Source organism: Arachis stenosperma, chromosome 2, assembly GCF_014773155.1.
Source record: "Arachis stenosperma cultivar V10309 chromosome 2, arast.V10309.gnm1.PFL2, whole genome shotgun sequence".
NCBI classification, from domain to species: Eukaryota; Viridiplantae; Streptophyta; class Magnoliopsida; order Fabales; family Fabaceae; genus Arachis; species Arachis stenosperma.
The window spans coordinates 113910237-113938216 of NC_080378.1; the positions used below are offsets into that span (position 1 = coordinate 113910237).

Genomic DNA, 27980 nt, shown 5'->3' on the forward strand with positions numbered 1-27980 from the left:
AATTTGTTGAGTTCTTGGATCAATACATCTCAGTTCAATTATATTCAAATATTTAAATTTTAAAATATATTAAGAAATTTTCAAAGCGAAATTTATTATGAACCAAGAGTTTGTTTCTTACATCCATTAATTACCGATGTCACATATGCTACAATTACTTGTTCCCCAAGTAATCAACTAATTGTACATTGTGATGCTTCTTCTTCATGAAAGTGTTGATACTGACAGTTCCCATAACAAGGCCAGCTCCCACCATAACTATCATATATTGGTCTTCCATAAAAGCCCGGGAGCCCACCTGGGCCACCCTCATAGAAAAGCCCGGCTGGCGAAGAACTCACTGATGATGGGTATGCAAGAACAGAGACAGCAGGTACCGGTTCAAAGAGTTTTACTGGCTGAGTGGGGGCTGCAACATCCTGTCGTGGAGGTGATTTAGGCTTCTCCGGCTCGGCACGGGGAACAGGATGTGGCTTGGGCTTCTCGGGCGGGGGAGGTTTGGGTTTGGCTTCCACAATTTCAATGCTTTTGATGGCACCACCACCTCGGCAACAAATTTTGTCCACTAGCCTTTCTGGGCTGCAACATAGCACTTCGATGATCACTATGTCGTTCTCCGCGTCATACTTTTGCTTTAGAATTTCTATCATTTTAAAAAAGGAATTGTTAGTATGTAATTATTTATTTACATTCTCTTATCAATTTAAACTTTTTGGGACAAGTATCATGGCAATAACAAAGTGTAGAGGTATTTGAAGAGTAGAATGTGCATCAACCACCAACCAGGACCAAGGTTACAAAAAACTAACTATTAAAGTTGTAGACTCTGTCATTGCTTTCATCTTTAATTTCTAGCACATTCATTTCATCAAACTTTATTGTCTAAAATTAGTGTTTGGTCAGGTTACCAAAATCAGCTGAACTCATATATATGCATGTCAATCATTAGTGAGTTAGAAATTATTTGTCATCTACTCTTAATATATAAAAGTATATACATAAGTTTACCCACATTGCTTTTAAACTATTTCTCTTCTTCTACTATCAGCATCATCATTTACTTGGCAAAATTTTAGAATCAACCACTCAATTTTTGCCAAATCATCTATTATTTCCAAATCAGCAAAAAATAAAATATACAAAAAACAATACAGTAATTACCAACGACAATAATTAAAAATTAATAGTGTCTAACCAAATTTGTAACTTACAAAGACATTAAATTCATATTCATATATTTATTATATCTTATCGTTGTAAACAATAGAACAAATTTATAACTCCAATAATTAATTTATTAATTTCTATAAATAACACATTCAATGTAATAAACATTCATATTATAAATGTCATAATAATATTATTAATTATAATAAATTTTACGTTACAAATATTCAAATTTCATACTATTTGAACTACTTATATAAGTCTCTTATCACTATTCCTTCAAATTACATCAAATTTAGTATAAAAAATTTATTTCCGAACTACACATCTGAAACTTACTCAATGGAGATAACTATGTTGAATGTGAAAAGTGTACGAAAAAAGCATATGAAAAATGAGATAACTACATTTGTGACACAAGTAATCAAACACCACGATATCCAACAATAAAGTAACTCTATATACTTTTCATAATCCCATCTATCAAATTATTAGTTACTAACTTAATACTTATTTTAAGTTTAAAATTCAATTAAAAGTTTCAAATCAAAGTGGTACAACAACTTTTGTACTATTTGATGGCGAAGCAAAAAAATTGTTGAGTACAACTGCTTCAAATCTAATGGCACTCTAAAAAAGTAATGATATTGAAGCACCACCCCAATTGAAAAATTTGTGTAACCTCACTTATATTTGAGGTCAATGTAAATTATTTTAATCTTAAAAAAAGTTCTCAACAATACACTGTTACCAAGACATTTGTTCCAACCAAAAACACTAAATTTCAACACCCATTTGTTACCAAGACATTTGTTCCAACCAAAAATACTAAATTTCAACACCCATTACAACAAATAAAACAGGTAATACTAAAAAAAATCACTTATTTTAGTTATTTTAGACATCATTTTTATTTCTAATTTAAATTATTCATTGATTATAGGAACCAACTTCGCCAACACTAATATCATCAAACGAAGATCACATACCCATCAAGAGATTAAGGAAAAAGAAAACTATACAAATTCAAGACACATCTTCGGAAGAAGAACATACTTGTAAAAATGGAACAAACAACACAATAGAAAGTGCATATAACTCAATAATTCATAAAGAACATGCCTTCACAAGAACTTACACACAAAAAGAAGAAAGTAACAACTCTAACAACAACCAATAAAAAAAAGGAAGACGAGGGCCACATAAAAAGACTAAGTTCATCAACTAAAACAAATACAAAAATTAAACCACCAAATAAAAATGTCATTTTCTACATATAAATCTAATATCCAAATCTTTTATACTACAAATTATTTTAAATAAAATACCTTTTAAATTTAACTTTAGTTTACACATTTAATTTAATTCTACAAAATATAACAATTTTTAATATTTATTATATACTATCATTAATTTATCGCTCCGCGCATCGCGCGGGTCTCATTCTAGTTCTCTGTAAACTTTGTTAAAAAAATTATTTAACATAAGGTAGTGTTGGTTATAACCAAAGTTTACTCCATCAAAGTTTACTCCATAAGAATGCATGGTATGTAAACTCAAAACTAAATATGAGAGAAAATTAAACCAATGTATAGTGAAAACTCACGAGGAAATTTGCTGAGGACCCTCTTTACTTTCATGTGGCATTTATAACATTGAAGGTCCACCTTCAGCTTCATTTTCGCCTTTCGCTTTTCTTCCATGGCTGTAGAACAGAACTACTACACAAGATGCAGGTTCAATAATGAGAATGATAGACACATTATACGGTCTTCACAAATGGAAAAAAATAAAAATAAAAATAAAAAAATAAAAAAATAAAATAAAAAAGAAAGGAAATGAAAAGAAAGAAACAAATATAATATGGACAAGGTAGTTGTGTGTAATGACAAATGAGATAGATATAATGGTTGGAGTTGTATGAAGTATTGGGTTGGCTACTAACTATACCCTATCATCAACGAATATGCAATCGTGTAATGTGAGGACGTTAATTTTCATAACTAAAGCATTATCATATCATATCATATCATGTCATATTTAGGAAAACGCACGTGCTGGCTTCTGGCCACGGGTTGGGTAAGATTAATTTGTGTAGTCTTGCTGAAAGTGAAAAATTCCATTCATTTAGATATTGAGAATGGGCATCAGAGTAATTTCATTTAGATAGTGTTTGTTTCTCTCTAACATTCACCACTTTCAGTGACAGGTCTTTTATATTTATTATCAGATTTTCATCTTATAAATTACGTACATAAAACTTATTCATGAGAGACGAATACTTAATATAATATAAAATAATTAAAACAAAGATATGCGGCAACATTGATATATTTGAATCTTTCCCTACTTAATACTAACAAGGTTTAGAAAATAAAAGATGGAAAGATTTATATTAATGTGTCACTTGAAGACTCATGCCTTTAGCCGAAATATACTCGTAAATATTCTTTCACTACAAGAAAGAATAGCTAATATATAAAATTTTCTTTCACTACAATTCTGAAAGAGAAAATAATGGAAAAAATTGAAGAGAAAAAATTTAATGGCTCAAGCCTCAGCGAGAAGTCTGTCAAATACAAGCACTTCAGTAAAGCTGGGAGAGCGAAGAGGACCCCTGAGCTAAATCTAAAAGCCTAATACTGTGGTGGTGGTTAAAAAAAAGAAAAGAAGTGTCACATATGTTACAAGACATCTCTGAAACCAAAGGGATGAAACGAAAATGCTTATAAACAAGAGTGGTATAAACCCCAATCCTAATTTTCCTAATTGTTAATTATTATGTATAGGAGATCTATAATCGACTTCTCTATATCCTAAAAGCTATGACTTTATGAGGTTCTTAAGCCCATCACCTTCCCAACCAAGCTTGAGCATTTGATCAACCACCTTCAAGCTTAACTGCAAGCAAATAGTAAGAGAGTTATCGGCTATTGTATTATATGTAGGATAGACATCAACATATATTGTGGCTATAAAATTTTTTTATAAACATTTTTCTGGTTAGTTGGAGGAATAATATTTTTTTAAATTTCTGACCCGATGGTCAGGCTTAAAATGTAATGAGATTTTCATGACAAACAAATATATAATAATCTAGTTTTAAGAATAATGAAAGTCACAGGTTTTAGTGCACCACACTCACTGGTCCAGTGTAACCAATTTGATTTTCATGGAGGTGATCCCACAGGAACACAGAAATATAAAAACCTACCACACTACAGAGGTGTAAATTGTGGTGGAGAAATTCTTGTATGCTCCAAGAACATTTAAGAACTTCTTGTAAATTGTGGAAATCGAGATAAAGTGCAATGCTAGATATATAACTATCATGTGCCTATACCTAATAGCTTAAATTTTTGGAGTAAATGGTTTCACAACAACAACGGCAGCAGCAGCAACAACAACAATAATAATAACAAAGCCTTATCCTACTAGATGAAGTCAACCACATGAATCAAATGATGCTATTACACCTTATCATGTATCATGTATCATGTCTGCAATAAGTCCATTTATGCTTAGATCTCTCTTCTGAGTCTTCTTAGGTCTTTCTTTGCCCCTAAACAGTAAACACTGGTCTATCTTCCATATGATGTACCCTTCTAATCGAATGCTCTGCTGGTCTTCTTTCCACATGTTCAATAGTATTGAAGAAACTAGATTGCAAGTGAGATATAGGAAGTTCATCCGTTTGGAAAATTTACAAGGATTAGGAAAATGATTCCTTCCTCCAAGAGAACACAAACGGATAATTAAGCACGCTAATTCACTCATAAGCAATGACTGATCTATGGCAGGATTGTTATCAAGAATGATTTAACTTACAGCTGGATCAGTGAAGATAATCAAATTTTTATCCAAAGTTGAAACCAAAAGATTCGTGTTATCCTTGTTTAGTGCAAGAGCTGTGATTTCCTGTCCTTCTGCTAGCTTCATTACATGAATTACCTACAGAAAAATAGTATAGTAGAACTGTTAAATGAAGAACCGGGTGCTGAAGAAGGAGATCATGCATCACACAGTAAAAATGCTGGACCAAGATGAACATTTATGATGTTTTGTTAGACTCACATAAAGTGTTAATTTGTTTAAAAATTAAAAAATGTTGATGTCTTCTATATAATAATTCAACAAGAAACAGCAGATAAAGTGGTAAAATAAATAAGATGTTACAATTGCAAGGAGAGATTGCAAACCAATTGTTGGTTGTTTATAAAAGAATTTTTTTTCATTTTTTTTAAAATAATGTTGGGTGAAATATACAAAATTTCTGGAGTTAGCTTTTAGGAAAAGCACAAGTTTTCAGTGAGAGCACATACAAAACAACAAAACCTTATCTCATACAGCCAGAGAACATAGTGACAGTTTAATGAGAGATAACATCTGTAATTTATTTTCTGCATCACATTTGAGCATCATGGATATTCTACCTCCAGAGTGTGCAAATCCAAGAAGCAAATTGATGGTGATGGGACATCGATTCTGTCGGCTTCATGAGTTTCTTTTGGTGGTGAATCAGGATCAGTTATACCTGTCTTGTTCCACCAACTGTTATCCTGGGGTTTACTATTTTCTGCAGAACTGATTCCTAGCAAAGCATTCCTCCCATCAACAGAGATTTCCATGCAAGTGACGCCTTTATAGAAAGATAATTCAGTTTTGGCTATCATAACACCATTAATAGTAAAGGTACAGAGAGTATGCTGTGATTCATTCCAGGTCATGACAACCCCTTCAGAGGAAAGGCAAACAGAATGTGCCTCAACACCATCCAGCCTTTTGATTAAACGTCCCCTCCTTATTGAATGCAAGAGAACATCTGATGATTCGGAGCATGAAACAACTACTCCAACATCTGAGTTGACACAACAACTAAGTATTTCACCGTGGTGCCCCCGAAGTACCTGTAGAGGACCCTGAATGCGGCGTCTCTGATTCTTTTCGAAGAACAAATGTGATGAAGAAGTACCGCTGGTTGAAGGAAGTGAGCTAATGGAAGAGTCTGATACACGAGATGTATGTGACCTATGTATTCTCCAGATTATTACTGTTGTATCTTCAGATCCTGTCACCAGATAGTTACTATCCGGTGAAAGACCAACGCAAGTTACAGGAGCACAGTGCGCATAAGCTGTCTCCAAGGTTTTAGCTCCATCTGAAGATACTACCCTAATACTATTATCAGCATGCCCACCTAACCAGAAGCCAAATTTTCAAATTAGATGTTAAATAGCACCATACATAAGCAACAACTACAAGTGTTTTGCAAGTTGAGCTGACACAGTGAATAAATTTTGATCCAACATAGAAGACAGAGACAAAAAACTGTATCCAAGAAAGAGAATTTCTGATGTCCAACTGTCATGCTTTATGGTTATATATTTATTGGTTTCATCTTACCTAGAGGCTATATGGATTTGAATCTACAACCATTAATTCTTGATTATATAGTTTAAGGCAAATAAATGATCAGTAGGACTTCTATCCATATCTTCTTTAACATGTTCCTCTTCTATAAATCCTGTGTGAGTAAACATTGTAAACATCCAAAATAGCTCCCATTGTTAACTTATCTAGATTTACCAGTAATGATTTCTTTGTCACATGTTACAGCAACAATAGCTTGGCTCCTAATTCCAGAAGCAGCAAAAGCTAATGCCTTGGGAAATAGCCACTCTTCATCACTTGCCCCTTTGAACATGCGCATAAGTCCACCAGCAGACCCTGATGCAGCTTTCCCATGATGAAAAAGGAATGGAGTACCCTGGCCATCAGGCGTATTGGGCTGCCACTTGTGTTGTGCAATATGAGCTGCTGGTGCATTCATATCAACAACCACAACCATGTCTGAAGATGCGTGAATGGCAGCTGCAGGTAGATTGCAGTGCTGTGGGGATGGAACAACATATGGCTTGACTTCTTTGGGGTTTCGAAATATTGTCTGATATACAAAGCAATATATGTATTAATGGATTATCATTATAATCACATTCACTTGTCATCAACACATGAAAGACACTTATCATAATATTCTGGCACAAATCTTAAGAAGTACAGAGACAGCATTCTGTATTTATGTACAATGAAGATGTCAAACCAATGGAATCAATAGTTACCTGCAAATGCAGAACCTCGGCTAATGGCTTCTTCTTTAAGTGAGGAACAGTCAGAAGTTGGGATGGTGTCTGTCCAAAATAAGCAATCTGATCTTGTGTCGCACGCTGTTGTACCTTTACTTGTTATGCACAGAAGGGAGTCGTAAGTTGCAGAAACATAATTTGCAAAAATACAGATAAGATTGCCAATATGCAACAACTGTATTGCTAATTGTGGATGGTTTGCTTGTAAATGACAAAATAAATTCATATTGCAAAATAGTATAATTAACATGTCATACATCCTTGAGGCAAAGAAGTTAATTCTCATGGTAAAGAATATAAATAAATAAAATAACTGGGGTTGCATTTTATTCAAACATCCAAAAGAATTTGAAATATGGAGAAGCAAAGGAAACATACTGGGTCAGATATTTTATCAATATCCACTGTTCCTTCATAGGTAACATAAAAGAAAACATTATTCGCTGCTATAGCTTCTTTGCCTCTTTGCTTATACCTGCATGGTCGAACTCACTAATGTCACCAGATGTAAATGGTCTAGAAGCTACAAAAATAATGAAAATTTGGAAAGCATTGTTATAGATACTATAACTCCGCCTATGTTACATAGCCGGTCCCAAGTCCAGATAGAAGAGGAGGGTTGTGTTAGGATAGGGATGAAGGAAAAGGAGTTGGATACCTTCGGGTTTAAGCTTTGTATATAAGAAAGGTGAAGAATAGAAATGGGATAGGAATTATCATGGGGGTCTTTATGTCACAATGACGAAAATTGGGAAAAATACAAGGTTAAGAAGGAAACAAAGGTGGTATTAAGTAAAGTGAGAACAAGAGCATATGAAGGTCTTTATCAATCTTTGGGGAAAGAGGTATATACAAGATAGCAAAGACTTGAGAAAGAAGGACGGGAGATTTGGATCAACTAAGTGCATTAAGGACAAGAATGAGGAGTTTTGGCCACATATAGAGCATTAAAGGTGTATGGTTTGCGCATAAGCCATAGTAAGTCGGAATATATGGAATGCAAGTTCGGGACAAAGATTGGAAACACTAACACATAAGTGAAAATTGGAGAAAGCACCCTCCTACAAGTAAAGAGATTTAAGTATCTTGTGTATTATATAGGATAATGGAGAAACCAAAGAGGATGTAGAAGATAAGATTCAAGCAGGCTGGTTAAAGTAGCAGAGTATGTTTGGTTTTATATGTGAAGGAAAAGAGAAGAGTATTGTTAAAGGACAAGCAAAAAATTTGAAGCAGGTGCATACCCAAATATGAGGTCAATCCACTCATGTAAATGAGCAGATGCATACTCACTCTCCAGAGCCATCCTATGCTTATGCACAAAATCAACTGGATTCTCAGCCCAAGGAGGAAGTCTTACAGTATCTGATATGGCAGAAGAATCACAGGGATAATAACTAAAATATGCACTTGACTATACCACAAATTCTTCTAAAGAAACAAATGCAGAAAATATAGAGTATACCAAGCTTTTCTCCCAATTGTGTTGTGCCAAAATCAATTGAATTTTCGTTTGTGAGGACCTCAGGGAGGTAAAATAGCTCGGGAACCTAATAGGTTGACATAAATAGGCCAAAAAAAAAAAAAACATACACAAGATGAGAGAAGAGTGCATAATGTACAAATCAATCAGTTTGTCATAAAAGTTGATAGACTTACCAATTCCTTCACATCACTCATGTCCTCAAGGACTCCATTCCAAGTAGTAGAAACATCTGAGAACATCCGATCCGCATGATCAAATTTTCCACCTTGAAGTTTGATTGCAAGGGTAGTGAATGGTTCAACCCTAACAAGATAATGCAGAACCTGAAAAGAAGATAATAACCATTAACTCTGCAAAACAAGCAACTAAGAATCAACCATACTAGAGAACATTGTGTACAGAATAAGAAATTGCTTCTATTGCTATTGTAGTTTGAAAAATGAAACATGTCAACATTATCATAGTGGTTTATGCCGTGCTATGAATATAAACTAATTTTAAAATTTATCACAGCAGTAAAATAGACACACCAATTCTACAGCAAGATATCAACAAAGCATGACCTTATACATCAGAATTTTTGAATTTTTGGTCGGCTTCCCTATTACGACTTGTATGACTTCTTGGCCATAAGTTGCTATATCTATGAGTTAAATTTGTTATTAGCATTCTGAAACAGCCTGGCTATCAGTTAATATAGTCCCTTTAAAAATCAACTTCCCCAAAGCTACCAAACAACTCTGGCAAAACATAGACAAATAAATTATTTTTTAATTTTCTATTGGAAAAGGAAACGGAAAATAGAGGGGAACCCACTGTTCCTGCACTGGAGTAGTGTGATCCGTAATGGAATTTGGGGATGACTGGGTCGTTAAAGCTAGCATATCTCTCTTGAAATTTTGTCAGACGGTCTGGGTTCAGTGCACCAATAGGCTGCATCAAGTCATAAGCATTAATTATCAGAGAAAAGATAAAAGCATTCTCTTAGAACTGATTAAATCATGATTCATTATACAATACCTTTGAAAGATCTCGGTAAGAAGAAGGGTTAGAAAGATCCAAGCTCTCAGAACTGTAATCAGAAAGAATCCAGGGGAAAACTGGGTACTGCCAGAAATTTTGTTTTTTGTTTTTTTCACAAAAAGGTGATATATAAATAACAATTTCATATAAGATAAAAATTAATAAATTAAGAAACAAGGGAAAAAGATCACCTGTGTTATATCATTATAACTACGCCCAGCCAGTGTATTGAGTTGCATTAGGTAGTCAAAATTACTGATCTGCACAAGGGATTATAAAATTAATGAATATAAGTGATTCATATGCATATTATATTAGAATCAAAATCCTTTGATCAGTTAAGGCTCAATTCATACCTCCCACCTAGCCCAGCGCTCCATAAGTTGTATTCTTTTCAAAAGTTGTTCTGGCCTCTGCAAAAAGTGGTATATTCTTAGGTTCTTTGCTTACATCCTTTATTGTTATCCTAAGCCTACATGGAGAATGATTTGCAAAAGAGAACAGTAAAAGAAAAGACATTACTTGAGTGGCCAAATATATATTGTTTAAATGAGGAGGCCGTGATTGAACAATTGCTCGATATGCATTCCTTCGCCCCTCACTACTCTGAAGAGAAAATTCATTGGTAATAAGTATTAGGAATACGAGTGTTAAACATTGGAGATATTACAAATCCAAGATTATCTTATGGAAAAATAGAGAATAAAGTAGCACAAATAAAGAGAAATACCCCAAAGTCAAAGAAAAAATTTGAACGGTCCACCATAAATAGCTCCAGCGCACTTCTTCTAAGGAGATATCTGTAAAAGGAACAAATACTGATAAAATGACAGTTTTTTTTTTTCCATTATTAATATGGACATAAAAGTAATATGTTATCAACTATCGACCAGCAAACATCATGTAACTAAGCTATCAACTCATTGGCTAATATTGTAAGTTCCTACTTTATTAAGATGCTTGTTACTCTTGAACCATAATGTAATTTCCTTTCCTCAAAAAGGATCATTTTAGGATTATCAATCTGCAAATTCAGAAGGTTAACAGTATGTTTGGTTTATTTATCTCATATTTTAAAATTCAAAAGCTTAGGTTTTCATCAATAATAAGAAGTATGTTCCACTGTTTTCATCTCGTTCATATTTTCAAACTTATTGGAACTTTTAGTTTCATGTTGACCATTTTCCTCATAAAAGTTTTTAAGGAAGAAGCAGGGGAAGCAAGGTGGCACTAGTGTAATTATCACTGAAAACATATAATTAGAAAATGAAAACACAAGAAAGACCAAATAAAACCTAAGATTTTAATAACTGTGTGCAGTTTTGTTCTTTTATGAGAGTGGACAAAGGGTAATTTTAGGTTAATTTGGTTTGTTAATACCGTCACACTTTTAGCTTAAAGCCATCCTGCAAATTCATATAGTATGCCACATAATAAATCAACATATAGATGGTTCAAAGATTATTCTTGGTATCAAGATAATAAAAAGTTAATAGATAAGATCCATAAATAGTTTTAATATAATGTCGACATATGCATCATGATTAGAAATGAAAACACATATATAGAATAGACTGACAGGATTATGAATGTTCATTGAAATGAATTCATTCACCTCCGGCTAAAAATTTGATGAAGGGATGACGTTAACCAGCTACGATCCTTTTCTTGGTCCCATGCCTCAGAATTGATATCCAAACCATCCACGGGGGTGCTGCATGCACTGTTATCTACTATAAAATTTATCCTCCTACTGGTTACCTGCAATCAGGCAATGCTAATTTACAATTGTACAATTACAACAGCTACCCAGAAAAAACATTTTCAACATGCACCTTTGCCACACTAAAATTATGAGTGCAAATAGTAAGCAATATCAGATTTTATCCAACAAAAAGTTTCCAGGCATTTTGATCAAAGAAAGCAAAAGCTACAAAAATCAAGAAGAGAAGATAAATAGATGAAAAAATCTCTCAAATTAACGCATCCTTCTTTGATTGACCAAATTGATATGCCATAAATCTTCAAGAACCAATATAGAGATTTCTTCTCACTTTTATGTTTTGAAATTTCTTCTTCTCTTTTCCTCCACCAGCAGCTTTCTAAAATTCCACTAACCTAATCAACCTCAAATGGGCTTACAAAATCAATAGAAGCATACAAAGGCAATTCTCAGAAAAGGAAAATATCTTTATTTACATATATGCAATATCATCAGCATAGCTTAGCTACCTGCAGAGGAATTCAAATGCATAAAATAAAATAAATAAATAATTAAGAAGAATTAAAAGAACTTTAAACTGGACAAATAAACTTACTTGGAAGGTTCCTTGTAATACCCTAAGTGGCTGGACCATTGATGAGGGTAGCTCAAGAACAATTCTTTCATCAAGTTCACTTGGAACATAGCCAGGTGCAATCCCCGAAGAACTTCGAACAATACCTTCAACACTCGAAAGTTTGGTTGCACTGGTTTCTAAAGATTGCTCTACAGTTTGCTCTACTGGTTCAGAAAGTTTAGGAGGCTGATTCATTACTTTGTCTTCAATATCATTAACCTTAGCGTCCAGATTATCAATTTCAGCCTGTTCTTCATCTTCATTTATACCGTCTATTGAGATTGCTTCTGCTGATAAAATTGGTGTTTTCTGATCTTTATTCTTCTCTGAATTATCATCATCATAATTGGCTGCAGCACCTAAATGATCATATCCTCGGTAATTCCTCTTCAAACATCTTCTCATCCGGCAAGAACTTTCCATAAAATCTAGCTTCCAAAAAACCTAGATATTATAGAAGTTATCATCATGGTGAAACATCACATCCTTATTTTTAATCTAAGATTTTAATAGAAGATGGTATGAATTATTCAAATATGAAATTCACCAAGAACATCGGAAACAGCAAAATCAGAGCATTATGTCAAATACATCATTTCACTTTTTTGCAAAACACCAAAATCCCACCACATAAATTCTGGAAACACAGGTATGAGAAGGTATTTTTTTTTTTAAAAAATTGAATTGAATTGTTCTGATCAAGGCATTTAAATTATATATCAAGAAATATCATTAACTAACAGAATAAGTTGATGAGTGTAGGTTAAGCCTGACTCCCAGGAGAGCCGGCATAACTAACAGCCAACTGTCAAAACTAGTGCACCTGATTGCCCCTGCTATTACAGCAGTATATGATCCCCAATATAAGTCTAATTACAGTGAAGTGAGTTAATCATAATATTTTTTTTTTTTGAGTTAAACATAATATCATTCTCAAAATTTCAGAGTTTCTCTCTCTCCTCTCTTACTCTCTCTCTCTCTCTCTCTCTCTCTCTCTCTCTCTATATATATATATATATATATATATATATATATTACACTAAAAGGAATTTAAGGCGAAAAAGAGATGAAAAGCAACAAAGAATGCAAGTTTTATGAAAAGCAACAAAGAATGCAAGTTTAGTGATGACAATGTAGACGGTTATATTATTACAACATACAAGAGGTGGGCTGTATAAATGATCCGCAAAAGGCCCAAAAAGAGTTCTCATCTCAATTAACTGCCGAATAAGTTTGCGCCACCCACGGATTCCTGTATTGATTCGATGCCTAGCTATTATATCAACATTACCACGCCTGTCAATCTGGCAAACAAGAAATATAAAAATATAACATACATACAATATCTCAATATATAATATGAAAACCATGTAACATAAATTGTTTAGGAACAAACCTCAGACCGTTGCATGTTCCTTGCTAGGGCAAAACTGGCAACTAGAACTGCAATGAATTTATATGATAAAGCATTAAAATCTTTCTCATACACTGACTTTGTATCAACTGGCTGCAAACATTCCATCCAGGCAACTCCCATTGCTTCAGTTATAGTCCACCTCTTAACACGCTCCATATCACTAGCATTCCTTCGCTGAGCAGATGTAGCCATTGCAACAGCACTAAGACCTCTTCCAGCACCAATCTTTGAAAATCGTTGAAGATCACGAGCTGCTGCCAAAGCAGCAGCTTTTGCTGCAGCTTTGTCCTTGGGTAATGGAGGAGTTTTAGTAGGTGCTTCTAAAGGTTTTTGAAAGCTTGAAAATGTAGTAAGCTTAGCCTGTTGTTTCCGTTCCATCAATGAGGTGTCACGCCTAAGTTGGGTATTTCTTACAGGGGCACGACTTTCACCACCTGAAGTACCAGCTGCTGCCATAGCCAATGCCATTGCTGCAGGTGGAGATGCAAAAGCAGCAGCCCAGGCTGGAGACATCATTGCCAGAGCAGCCTGAAAGAAATGTTAGATGCATTGCAGTAAAATCATACAAATGAATTGAAGATCAACACCATATAGAATCTCATTGTAGCAGATAACTTGGACTATTTTTAAATTTGATCATTTCAATCTTTTAATTCATATTGGTTGAACACTTTTCTCCTCTAATTTATTTTCAATGAGTGCATGTGCTGGCACAATACACATTAAAGTACCTCGACTGGAAGGGCATCAGCAGCTAGTGCAGGATCATCTACGGTAAGAGGATTCAGACCATCAGTAGTTGCGAGTTCATGGGTTCCAGCCAAGATGGGGCGCCACCTCCTCAAGACCGCAACAAATGGAGGTAAAATAGCCTCAAGGTACTGTTTACGGAGAGGCTTTTGGTCTATGCTAACAGCATGGTACACCTGACCAGATGTTGTACTATGGTAACTACATGGTTGTGCACAAAATACAAAAAACGACACATACTTTGATAACAGCCTAACATATTAAGCAAGAATAAAAATGTTAAAGGCTGAAAAATACTAACCTCAGAATAAAGTAAACAGCATGCTACCAACACTCTTTGTCTTTTAAACTCAGAAATTGGCATGTTCAGAACTGGAGAGAGGACACTGTTCAAATTACAAGACAAATAAATAAGACAAGATCATGGTCCATTCCATTTTGCTTTAGTTTACTGTGTGTTGCATGCACATGCATAGTGTGTGTTAGTAATAAATAAGACAAGATTAGGGATAAATAAGACAAGATCATGGTCCATTCCATTTTGCTTTAGTTTACTGTGTGTTGCATGCACACGCATAGTATGTGTTTGTGTGTGTGTGTGTGTGTGTGTGTGTGTGTGTAGCTACAGAGAGGAAGGAAAAATGAGCAAATGTCAATATTATGGTGCTGTATAGAATTATACCAATTGATAGCCAAATTTAATCCAGATCAATAAACCATTCATGATTAAAACATGTACTGGAAATGGTATTAGATAGCAATGATAGCATTACCTCCACAAAAGTGTCGAGTTTTGTTTCCTTCCTTCAGAGATTGCATCCTCAATTGTTGAAGTCTTCATCAGCATATGTTCTCCCCCATCATCTTCTTCCCTCATTGATAGAAGAACCATCCGGAGCATGCAAAAGAATGGTTGGTCACTGTCTAATAGCTGGTACAATGCAGCCATTGCTCCCATCCCAGTGCCTGACCCTCCGCCAATTCCAAGACCGCCACCAAGGCCGGACTCATCTAGCAACAATGCTTGGAGCATTGCCATAGACTTCTTCACCAGAGGAAGCTCAACCCAGTTGCCATTGCCATCTTTCTCCAAAGCTGACTTCCAAATTTCCCATCCTCCTGCACCACCACCAAGTGGAGTTCCCTTCGAAGGAAGGCCGACGCCATACCACAAACGGCTCCGAAATTTCCAGCCATTAGCTAAATCCTTAGCGCAGGACCCATAGGATACAAAAGCACAAGAAACAGATTCATAAGGCTCAGCAGCAGCAGCAGCAGCAAGCCTTTCCATCACGGAAGTGGATATTTGACCATTTGCATCAGCCATCGAAGCAAGGACCTAGAATAGTGGACAACATGAATGCTTGAACAATATTGAGATAAACATGCAAAACAAAGGGAAAAGAGAAAGAAAAATGGACTATTCAAAGGAAAGCATTATGCAAAAACAAATCTAAGTTACTACCTCAACCAAAAATTTCCTATCCTGTATAGAAGGATTTTTTTTTCCTTCCACAAATTACTGTCCTGTTGATGTACTTTAGAGAGATTTTTTTTTTCATCCTGTCTTTACTAAATGAGATTAGCAAAGGAGAGAAACACAGAGAGAGAGGAGAGTAATAATATTAAGTTTCAATAAGGGTTTTGCTAAAATGTGCCCTAAAGGCATAGGTTAAAAACACTATAAAAGGAAATTTTTTATAAAAGTTGTTGAAAAAATAAACGTTTTTATATTTCCAATGCATTGAATACATCAAAAACATTAAAAAGATTCTATTATTATATTTTTAAAATGTGCCCTCAGGGCACAAGTTAGCTAAATCCTTTCAATAAAACTAGTGTTTTTCCGATCATTTCATTAATTAGTGAGAGCATTTATAACTGGACAGTTAATTTTGGATAGAGGTAGTGTATAGGATGCTTGCTTAATAAATATTTTCCAGAAAAGAAAAACAAAAGGTGTGCAAAGTAAAAAATGGCATGCTACCATTGCATGAATTCATGAATGGAAGGCAAAACTATAAGCAGTATAGAACCCTATCAATTTATGACTTCTACCATGAATGCCTAAGTTTAAATTTTAGCAGACATACATCTAGAGAGACTGCCCCAGAATTACTAGAGGACGATGTGCGATCACCCATAACTTCTGTTGATTCTCCAGTTACTGACAATGACGGTGAGTTATCCTGGGCTGGAAAAAAAAGAGAAAGGGGAGATGGAGAGACATCTGTGGCGCGTAAAGTAAACTGTTTGCTCTGTAACCTTAAATGATCCTCAACAAGCATAAGTATCACAATAGCATTCTCTACTAATGCCACTGACAGGTAAGCTGCATTCTCAGCCTCCACCTTAGCGAGATCTGGAGACAAACCCTCAGCTGCAACGCCAGCAGCAGCTGCAGCAATAGTGTGAGTCTGCATTCAGGAAAATATGAATGCAAAAACTTTAATTGTTGTTTCCTTCCACTCTTTTCATAAAAAAAAAAAGTGGGTAAGTATGTGTATCTGCAATTATTCTTGTATGTACAGATTTTATTTCTAAGGTAGTGTTTGGAATCTGTCTCTGGGACACAAATTTAAAGACAATAAAATCTTGCCATTCTCCCAACAAGTGGAGATAGTGGAGACAGGACACTGAAATGGAAATTTTTTTACATTTTGTTTTTCTGTTTTATCCCCGAATGTTAAAATTATTAACAAATACATTTGTCTTTGTATCCATCACTAGTGTCTCATTATCTCTATATTTGTATCCCAGAAACCATTTTCAAACACTAACTAGGTGTGCTTAACTATGAGTGAAGCTATTTATTTTTAGATAAGCATGGACATTCGGAACCAAAATGATTGATGAGGAAAATAGAATCAGAAGACAAAAGGATACAATTGTGCCTACATGCCATAAATAAAATGTTTGAAAAGAAGATCATTGACAAAAACCAATGTACCTGAACCTGCAATTCTTGAGCAGAAAACTCCAACAAGGCACCTAAAAGTCTCCTCTTGAATATAGGCAATGCTTCCTCACGCCTTCAAGACATTCAAGAATAGTGATAATATACATTAGGACCTTTTTTTTCTATTCGAAAAAGTGTAGTCATTGGAAACTTTTTGGTAGAAAAAAAAAAGTTCACAAAAGTCTTCTATGTAAAGCTAACCAGTATCATAAATGTGTATTCCAAGAGAAAAATAGTTAAATGAAGCACATAAAGCACAGAAGCACATTTCAGCTAAACTTCAGATAATGGCATATCATCATTTAAAACCATTCATGAATTTTCTCTTCTACAACTTTAAGGACAACTGGTGGTTGACATGGCTTCAGAGCTTCTTAGACTAGTGTTAGTATTCAATCCTTGCTGCATTTGTTCATGCCTCAAGCTCAAAAGGCTCTAGGATGAGAGAATGTCTGAAATGTTTAACTATTCATAAGCTTCACCTTACAATTTAAGCTTTTAGCAGATTTTGTCCTTAACAATGATCCCAATTTTATAAATACTACTTATGACAATTGTTCAAGCCTACCTTAAACATACCAGCCTGTCTCAACATACCATGTTGAACTTAAGAATAGCAACCTTTTTCACATCTACTCATAACCAGGCCATGATACCCTCAAATCATTATCAAACACCACACAACCATGGTCTTACTCTTGCGAAACATGTAATTTTGGGTAAGATCAAATTTGCTCACCCTGAATCCCAACATGAATTTGGGATTAGAAACTATAATCCGAAAGATGCCAAGAAGTATTCTTTAGGTATTTTGTAAATAACTGTGGAATACGTATTCCTACTGCTTTTCACATTTCCTCATCTAGTTTTTGTAACTTCTATTTAGTTTTAGACCCTACCCAATCATTGGTTTAACTTGAATCAAACCAAATTTTCTTCAGATCAGCATTCCTTCTTTGTTTGATCTTAATGGAACCACTTGCATCTGAGTCTTATTACCAAAAATCTGATTAACCTGGCCCACTCCAAGCTAGGTCTGAGGAGGAAGGGGGTAGAGGTTTACCGATGAGGATTTTTCCATTCCTAGGGCTAGAATGTGGGACATCTAGTTATGGGACTAAAGCACCTACCACCTTGACCAATTCATGTTAGTAGATTAGCATATCTTTTGTTCAAGTGATCTTGAGACTACCCTCACAATTCCACAACATACATAGCTATTCTTGCATTTGTAGAAAATAAAAGAGGAGAGTAACAACAATGTAAGGAAGAACTTAAATTCTTAGGTTCAACACTTGAGTGATATTACATGCACCACAGGAGACAATGTTCATATGCCTTAATTTTGACATCTATGACAATTTTCATATAAGTTTCACTTACAAACAACATCAATGAAGTGGGGTAACATTATCATTCAAAATTAATTCTACACAACTAAGGTTTTCAAAATATAGTATGATGTTTCAGGAAAATCATGATGCATTCTTATTTTATGAAACTCATAGTGGGTGCCTTACCTCATCCTATGTTCTCCTGTGCTAGATCCACCCACAATACAAAGCCATTCAGCACAATGAATTGTTGCTTCAATATCCTATACAAAATTTTAGCAGCACTAAACAGTATTAATGAAGTAGATAATACAAGCAATCATACAAGTTTAAAAAACATCTATCTAATAGTAAGTTAAAATGATCAAATTAGGGAGTTAATAACATTGGAGAACTCCAACAGACATATATTGCTAAGAGGTGAATAAGATATTCCACAGCATTTTAGCATTCCAACAACCAAACCTTATATCACAAGGTGATATGAACCTGTAATTCTCTACCAAATGACCAATGAAACTACACTGAACCAGAAAGTTATTTTTGAAATCCATTTCACATTCAAGTATTATATCATCTAATATTTTGACGTTCAACTGTTACAGCTCCAGCCAAAGAACCAAGAACTAATACATTAAAGGCACGAAAAAAAGCCAACCAAGAGATCTAAAAAGTGGATCATGGGTATCAGCAATGACAAGCAGTATATTTAAAAGGAAGTAATGATCTAAACAAAATCAACCTTCCATCCATCTTTTTGGCGCATCGAATGTTCTAGTAAGGTCATAAGGAAGTTATGTATAAGGTCCTCTATGTCTCTTGGGCTTGTATGATCAGATGATTTGCTTGAACCCACCTGTCAAACCAAACTATGTAAGTACATAAATAACATCACATATGAATTACAGCATAAATCAATACATAGATTCACAATTATTTCTAACTATTCGAACCCAGTGCTTTTTCCTTTTTTTCCAATCCTGTTGTTGTGGAACACTGACAATCATTAAACTTCTCATTCACATGGAACTTTTAGCATTGTCAAAGTTTGAGAGTGTGAAAAATGTGTGCACGCGCAAATGTTTCCTTTTTTGCTACCATGTTGTAGTGGGATAGTAACAGTCAATAAACTTCTCATTCACTGGCAATTCTTAGAGTTGTGAAAAATGTGTATGTGTGTATGTGTGTTATTACCTCATGGTTTGATATTAGGACCTCTAAAATCCATTCTGGCCATTCCTCCATATTTGTCAGATTGGTTCTGTTTTCTGGATGACTGCAAGCCAAAAATAGAACATCCTGAAATCATACACAAACAAGCAGCTCAAAAAAACTGGATGGTATAAAACAAGTTTTCCAGAATTGGAATCCTTAATTCTAGTACAATGTAATGGAGAGATAGAATGACGAAAAGCATAATATACAAAAATATACCACAAGAAGTGACTAGAAGTAACAAGGAAAACATGATATTCTCCTTTCACAAAGCCACACAGAAAAGTATAAGGCATAAAAAAAAAAGTTTCTTGGATATTCTCCTTTCACAAGTACTCTAGCATGTTTGCTGTTGTCCCATGTACCGCACACCATGAAGAAGCTATGAAACCATTTTTCGTTTCAGTGAAATACATCTTGATATAATTACTGTTCCAAGTACCTTAAAGTAATGTAAATTGCTTAACTTTGGTTTTAAGCATTTTACCAGGCTCAGGCTGCCTATGAAGGAACTTTGGTAGGCATATAGAATGAATTGCATGTTTAATCTCTGAGATTAGGAAATGGAAAACTTAAAGGAAAGAATAATAATCAATGAAAAAGAAAATATGTAGCATAAGATTCTAATGCATCAAATAACAAAACAATAAAATAAGCAAGTCTATCCATCAAAATCAAATGGATCAAAGAAGCAAGTGCAAAAATATGATACTAAAAGGACCTCACAAAACAATAGAATAAGATACAATGTACAAATACTAGACATATAATGATGTAAGAAAAAAATGGTAAGCCAATACCTGAAGTACTCTTCTCTGCAGAGGCCTTGGCGCAAATGGAAGGGAATGCAAAAGCACCAATAGAAGTTGTGAATGCTTGAAGCGGTGACCAGAATCAGAGAAATTCAGTCCATCCTCAGTTGAAGAAGCATTTAACTGAAATGGAAAGAAGGATGACCAAAAGAAACATGGAATAAGAAAGATCAGCTAGTGAGAAGGAACACCATGGCTAACTAATGACATTTATCAAAGGGTTTTTGCCCAATAGAGATTATGGGACTTGAAGGCTTAGTTTTATGATTCGAATATAGTGATAGGGAAATTGTCTGATTGGCAAGAGTGTTTTCGTCACTCTATAAGTTAACAAGTTTCACTTTTACCGAGAGAAAAAGAAACATTAGACATAGAAAAATGGTCATGAAAATTGCATGACAACTAACAGAAAAGTGGTAGATGAAATGGGAAAGATCAAGATGATATAATTTGAATAGAGAATGTGTCACCGAAAGTGTCATCCTGACAAATATTCAAACAAATAGTAAATGAGCTGTATGGATTGTCAAAAATTAAGCAAATGTTGAGAAATGGGGAATCCAAAATATCTTCACTGGTACTATTGTTTTATCACATTAGGTTGGCATACAATAATCATGGGAATCTTCAACACCAAGATGCATCCAGTGATGCATCAAGTAGCACTTTCAAATAATAATAAAACAATAAACATAAATGAAAAGTTCATCGCCATTTTTGCAACTTTAAAGAACTAATTCTCATATTGATCTGTGCATTTCTAAAGATAAGGATTACAGACAAGATGGAGAGAGAGTTTGTCATACCGAGGCAGCCAATAAGGCTGTGTAAACATTGTTAGTCATTAGCCTGTTGGGTGCAGCTTGAAAAGCCTTCTGTAAGGCATAAAGAAGAAGAGAAACTTTATCATCAAACATAGTACAACCTCCTTCATCTAGTCCAACACCCAAAAGGTTGCTTGATGTATCTGGACCAGCAGGGCAATCAAACTTCAAATGCCCAGAAGCTACTAAAGCACCCAAGAGACCTATTATTCGAACAACAATGCCATCACTTTTATCAACATTGTAAACATTTTTTCTAGCACTGTCGGCACTAATAGATAGACTTATGCCTCCCAAGTTCTTGTCAGACGAAAGTTCAGAGGTTAATGCCATCCTTTCACTATTCGCATCAGGAGAACCAGGATCATCAAGATAACTGCCACTATCAACAAATTGAGAACCTTGGTCATTGTCTTGTAAAACGTATTCACTTTTCTCCTCAAATGCTTCATCATACTGACATCTTTCTCTGGTCTCAATTCTACTGTTAGTCTCAGGTTTTGAAAGATCAGAATGCTTTGACATTGATTCCAAGACATCATTGTCTCCAGCTTTAGCTTCCCTTTGGAGAAGGACAAGTAGCGTTTCAATACCACCAGACGCTAGGAATGCCTCTGCAAATGTTTGAGCTCTAGATTTATTTGGTTGCACAACTAACCTGTAGAAGAGATGCAACATTCTAGCAATCTGAAAAAAAAAGAAACCAATAAGTGTGTGTCTGTGTGTGTATCTCTCTCTCTCTCTCTCTCTCTCTCTCTCTCTCTCTCTCTCTCTCTCTCTCTCTCTCTCTCTCTATATATATATATATATATATATATATATATATATAATTTTTAGAACTGATAGATATATTATTAAAAACAAAACTAGCATTTGTAAGTTCATCTTAGATATCTCAATTTCAAAATAAGCTGTTTTAGATGAGATAACCAATAAGCAAATGATGCATATTACTAGTACTCAATTACTCAATCTAATACAATGCACAGAAGATTATAGATTATCACTTAAGCCAGAAAGGTGGGTATTTTCCTATTTCAATGGTCATGAAACTAAGACATGAGGTGCTATGTGGATTACAGAGAGGTTTTGCGGATAGTACAATACATCTGCTGGGGTTTACCATCCCCTATGAAACAAAAAGCCTTGTGCAAGATAGAAGCTATAGCTAAAAGGAGCCAGTTATAAATTTGTGAAACAACAACTGGCTCCATTTACCTCTATCAACAGATAAAATTTATATCAACTTTTAAGGCTTTCTCATAAAGTTTCTATCAACTTTCTCTATCCCTTTTGCTCGTAAAATTGATCCATCTTTTCATGCCAAAGCATCTATTGGTTTTTCCTCACATGACTAAACCTCCTTCAAGAAGGTTACATAATTTCTGCCTCTGTACCTCAACTTTCCCCCAAATATGATTGTTCATAATCATATTTGTTCTTACTGTGTTCAATCAACATTCACCACAAAGTTTGTTCAAGACTGCCCAAGAAGAAACATGACATATAGTCATATAGATATTCTATTAGAAGAAGATATGCAGTTTATAATGTTATTGTTTATTGTGCTTCATGTCAGCATCTTGCCAAACAATTCTTTCGATCAACCCTCAAAAAGGAAGAGATAAAACGCATTTCATGGACCACTTACCTGACTGGGTTGTGGACTGTCAACCAAGAATCCAAGTAAACATCGGACATCATCTGATGCAAAAGAAGGAGATGCTGCTACTATTAGAAGTTCAATTACCACTAAGAGCTCATCGACCAAAGCATTGATTTCACCAACTGGTCTTGTTCCAGTTAGGGAAAAGGTATTTACTGAATCCTTTTCAGGAATAATCCAATAGCATTTTCTGCACCCATCAAGAAGCATCTGAATGGCATTGGCATCTCGCATCACTGTTGACTCAGTGAAAACCATGTCAGCAAGTGATGATAGAAGCTTCTTTTGTATTCCATAACTACACAAGCTCCAAATTTTTAAGTCTAATAGCAGCGTAGTGAAGAGCTGCACTTTAAGTGGATGGTTAATGTTCTGAGATTGACAAAGTGAGACAACAGCTGCAACAAGTTCCTCATCTCTTACACCATCACTCTTCTCAACATCAAAGGAAGATATTGTTTGGAGAAGATAGTTCAAAATTTTTGAAAGAACCTCAGGCCCTCTACCACGAGATAACTCCTCATTATTCTTTGGATATTTAATAGCTGTGGATATAATTCTAAATATAGGACCAGCAAGAGACGTGGTGGCTATAGATACAGAAAAATTCCCTTGCTTTGGTTCTAGAGTATCCTCACGTAAATTGCTTATAGCCAAGGGAAGCAAAGACAGTGGACCACCATAAGCCAATGCCCACAAAGCATCAACAGGCCTCATCCGTGTAGCAACATGGACTTGCCCAAGAACCTCAGCTGGACGTCGGAGCAATCCTGAATCATGACAAAAGAGCCATAACAAGATAATTCAACATATTTTTAAAACCTTGCTGAATAAAATAAATTTTATCGTGTTAAAAGACCGGGTGGCTTTGTGTATGTGCTCCTAGCTGGTGGAGTTTGGGGAGGCTAGACATATGCTGCCTTCCACCCACAATCCCCAACATACACACACACATACACACAAAAAAAATAAAAATAAAAAAACCAGAAAGCAGAGAAGCCATTTTTAGGCAATGATCTGGTCAGCTTTAAGTCACAAGGCAGAACCTCACCATTGTGTCATGACTCAACTCTCAAAATTAATTTTGTCATGTTGTAATAGTAAATATAATCATGTCAAAACTAGGAACATATGAAGAGAACCAGCTTTTAGCAAAAGGGAATAGGTTTTAAGAACTATGACTATAAACTAACAGGAAAGATACCAAAAAGGAATGATGCATAAAATATACCAGCTTAAGCTTAATTTATAGTTTGCATCATAAAACACCTCTCCTAAAAAAGCCTAAGTAGAGGAATATAAAAGGTTTTATATCTATACACCAGCTGAGGCTGGAGCCCATAAGACTTGAATCAAGGACACTTACTAGCCACCTTTATTTTATGTTGAAATTTAACATTAGTTAGCAGAAAAAGGACCAGAATGAACTCTAGGAAAATAAATGGTTATATATTCAACAGTTTATCAATAAGCTAAAAGACAAGAGAGGATTAAAGAAACCGATTACTATCAAAATGAACCTCTCTCTCTCTCTCACACACAAAATAAGAAAAAAGAAACTCACAAGGGAGATGCATCAGCTCCAATTTTGTTTCTTGAAAGAAAATGTAACCTAATTTTGTTTCAATGGATAGATTACTGAATGCAAGTTCCTTTTTCAAAATACAAGTAGCTGTTGATTAATATTTATCAAGAATAATGGGGGAAATACCCTGGACGTTAGAAAAATAAATTAACAATGAAGAAGAATTACACTAGAAAGGAGCCAGTTAAAATAGCAAAATAAATGGTTTTCACTCAGATAAAAAACCTAGATACGTTTAGAATGTTGCAATCCAAAAAGTTATTAAAAATAAGGGGAGAATCCATCTTATAAGTCTAGAAAACAACATTTCAAAGGATTATTTATTTATTAGGATCCGGGGCCATTTTGCATGAAAAACTGACACGATACTTATGCAGTAGCATAACAATTTACATGTTATCATAAGATCAAGACAGAAATGACCTAACCTGCAGCACCTGGAGGTGAAGCATCTGGACAGAAACGCCCACTAAGCAAACTAGGATGGTAGAGCAGGTGAATGAAACCTCCGACTTCTGCATCCAATAGAACACTTTCTTCTGCCTTGCTTTGCACATGGGCATTTGTTGCAAGCCATGGAATCCCTGCTGCATTACCAAACGAAGGCACTATATCACCTCCTCTAGAAGCCAAACGTGCCATTTTTTCTTGGCCAATTGGATCTTTAAAGATGTAAACCGGGCCCATCTCCGCAAACAAAGGACACTGACGACGACGGCGTTGCAAACCAGCCATAGTAGGAGGAGGGTTAGTTCCTATGCAGCAAAATGCAAGGGGCTTGGAAATCTTAGGGAACTCAAATGGACGACTTTCATATAAAGACCCATCTACGTATAACCTCACTTCGCTTTCTGCATTCCCAATGATTCCATGCTTGCCTATATGTTCAACACCAATGAAGTACCAGCACTGTGGTTTGAATGCATATGTAAAATGCAAAGCAGATCTCTTTCCCTTTCCGATACCAGTTTCAACAACCAAAAATTGTGCATGAAAATAAGCCTCTATCCCCTGATTATCAGAAGATAAAAAACTAAATAAGCGAGGCATGTGTGCTGTACCTTCACCAGCAAGTGCACTAGCTGCAGCTGCAGCTGACATAGCTGATGATCTACCAGACTTAGCTGCTGCAGCAGCAGCGATTGCAGCCGCAACTGTGGCAGTATTTAATGCGTCGGCAAATGATTCAATGTAGATCCATGTTGCAAATGCATACCCATTGATAAATGGCCAGCTTTTCTCACCTGGACCAAGCAAACCAGAACTTTCACCATCGAACTCAAACGTGCAAGCTGGTCCACTTGACTCCTTTTCATTCATTGCTTTCTCCATTGCAATCATTAAGCGTGGAGCCCATATCGTGGTAAGGGTTCTTGTGATGATTTGGAACCATCTATGAAGATCACGAACACTAAGAGAATGCCCAGCCAAGTACTGTATGCAGTGGCACAAGGGAGTTCCGTCCCACCTTATTTGCCCATTTAAGCCAACATCCACAGTAAAAATCTTTTCTGCTGTTCTCAACAGTACTGCTAATAGACCAGCCATTGAGCACATTGCTCTATTTCTAGTGCAAGCACGTAATATGGCAAGTAGTCCCCTCACCATACGTGTCCTAGGTGACATGACAGCGTCAGAATCACCTACATAAGGAAGCCAGGGAATAAGTTCGCCCGACACGATGGCAGCCCGAGAGTTCAGCATTACACTAGGAGGATTGTTAGCACCATCCTCATCAAAACTTTCAACTCCACCCATTGTTGCAAGAAGTGAATCTACTATTAAGAAAGCAACGTTCTCCATCTCCTCGCCATTCCCTAAAATTTCTACACCGCTTGCAATGTTCTTTAGCTTTTCCATACTTTCTGGTTTCCCCATGATAGCTGAATCAACTAAATGCAATAACTCTGCGGACACATTTGGCACGGCATTTTTTTGTCTTGGCTTTGATGGAGAACGAACAGGAGAAAATCCAGGTGTATTTAAACCAGTTGATGAGGCAGACTGACCAAAATGTTCCTCTGCCTCTGGACTAAATGGATAATGTTGCATGTCAGCAACTGGAGAAGAATACCCTGTCGAATACGTCCCAGACGGATATTGAAAATCCTCTGCATTTCCATCAACTGGTTGCTGTACATCATCTAGACCTGACGGTTGTTTTGAATATGCATACTCATTATTCTTCTCTTGATCTTTCAAATACACTTGCTCAAACTGACTCTCATCCACAAGTGATGTTGCAAAATCAACTCCACGTCCTTGTTTTTCAACTTCATGTTCATCCTCAACGCCACTGCCAACACTTAGATTTTCTTTCTGATTACTCTTACCAGATTGCATCACACTACCATCTACTACCCCACCACTATCTAATTCAATACCGGATGTTTTTATCTCTTTCGATTCATCCTCTTCTTCCATCATACTATTTTTGAAGAAGCCAATAAATATTCATTCAAGTGAAAGAAAGCCCAATCCACCTGCAATCAACAGAACAAATAAATAGATTCGCTTAATAATAAAATTAAAAACCGATATCAAAGGACCATAATATAAATGTTTTGACTAAGCAGAGCGTACATGCACTTTGCTCAGTAATTAACTACCTTTACCGTTTAAAAATCCATTCGCAAATAGTAAACCAGTTAAGACTACCAAGTAATAAGAAGAAGAACACCGACTAAATTAACCATTAACACATCAACACGTTACTTATAATTAACCACTTTTACTATAAATTTAGCTAAAAATCTCAAATAAAACACCACTTCGATTGAACACCAACTACCTTAGCCATTAAAATTCTAAACAAAGCGCACGTGCGCGCACACACAAGACCACTTCCATCGAACATCGAAATCCATGGAATGCTGTAGTTTCACTAAACTCTTGAAAACATTCTTCAATCCTCATAGTGATTAAGCACGCGAAATTCTAAATTAAACAACAACAACAGCAACAATAACAATAATAAGTTACCAGCCGACGAAATCCAGAAAATGAAATCGGCTTCAATCATCGCATTTCACATTGCGAGAAAACAGATCAAAGAAACGGATTTCACACATTTCACGCATTCTCATTGTAACTCTTATATTCGAAATCAGCATTGATTCGAGCACGTGAAAAATTAAAATAACATAAATAATAAAAACAGAGGAAAGAGGAAGAGAAAAAAAAAGGAGTGATCGGAATGTGCGTTACCTTGGAGAAGAATCCAGCGAACGCGATCGTGAGAGAGAGAGAGAGGATTCGAT

General features: G+C 35.4%; 2 protein-coding genes across 2 annotated transcripts; both read right to left on the reverse strand.

Annotated features, from left to right (window-relative positions):
• Positions 1-74: 74 nt before the first annotated feature.
• On the reverse strand, positions 75-3064 carry LOC130961631 (protein PYRICULARIA ORYZAE RESISTANCE 21-like). Its single transcript, XM_057887602.1, has 2 exons — positions 2774-3064; positions 75-643 (listed from the first exon to the last, which is right to left on the reverse strand). The coding sequence occupies exons 1-2, from the start codon at positions 2868-2870 to the stop codon at positions 174-176; spliced, it is 567 nt and encodes a 188-aa protein (XP_057743585.1). The 5' UTR covers positions 2871-3064; the 3' UTR covers positions 75-173.
• A 210-nt stretch (positions 3065-3274) lies between these two features.
• Positions 3275-27980, reverse strand: LOC130961632 (BEACH domain-containing protein C2-like). The gene is made up of 32 exons (XM_057887603.1): positions 27928-27980; positions 25149-27203; positions 23121-23905; positions 21452-22156; positions 20634-20768; positions 19813-19917; positions 19361-19474; positions 18805-18881; positions 17276-17357; positions 16419-16742; positions 15099-15664; positions 14627-14711; positions 14307-14501; positions 13555-14103; positions 13319-13462; positions 12138-12602; positions 11435-11580; positions 10550-10619; positions 10342-10425; positions 10176-10232; positions 10011-10079; positions 9817-9903; positions 9613-9729; positions 8970-9119; positions 8776-8860; positions 8555-8675; positions 7689-7785; positions 7287-7400; positions 6754-7111; positions 5601-6364; positions 4996-5118; positions 3275-4068 (listed from the first exon to the last, which is right to left on the reverse strand). Exons 2-32 carry the CDS (start codon positions 27145-27147, stop codon positions 3991-3993), a joined length of 8850 nt encoding a protein of 2949 aa, XP_057743586.1. The 5' UTR covers positions 27148-27203; positions 27928-27980; the 3' UTR covers positions 3275-3990.

Bases quoted from the DNA above. Each gene is read 5' to 3' on its own strand.
- LOC130961631 (XM_057887602.1), bottom strand. From the start codon at position 2,870: ATGGAAGAAAAGCGAAAGGCGAAAATGAAGCTGAAGGTGGACCTTCAA. The intron at 644-2,773 runs GTGAGTTTTCAC...TTAAAATGATAG, and splicing joins GGTCCTCAGCAAATTTCCTC to AAATTCTAAAGCAAAAGTAT.
- LOC130961632 (XM_057887603.1), bottom strand. From the start codon at position 27,147: ATGATGGAAGAAGAGGATGAATCGAAAGAGATAAAAACATCCGGTATT. The intron at 7,786-8,554 runs GTATGCACCTGC...TCGACCATGCAG, and splicing joins TGGATTGACCTCATATTTGG to GTATAAGCAAAGAGGCAAAG. The intron at 4,069-4,995 runs GTAAGTTAAATC...ATTTGCTTGCAG, and splicing joins TTATCTTCACTGATCCAGCT to TTAAGCTTGAAGGTGGTTGA.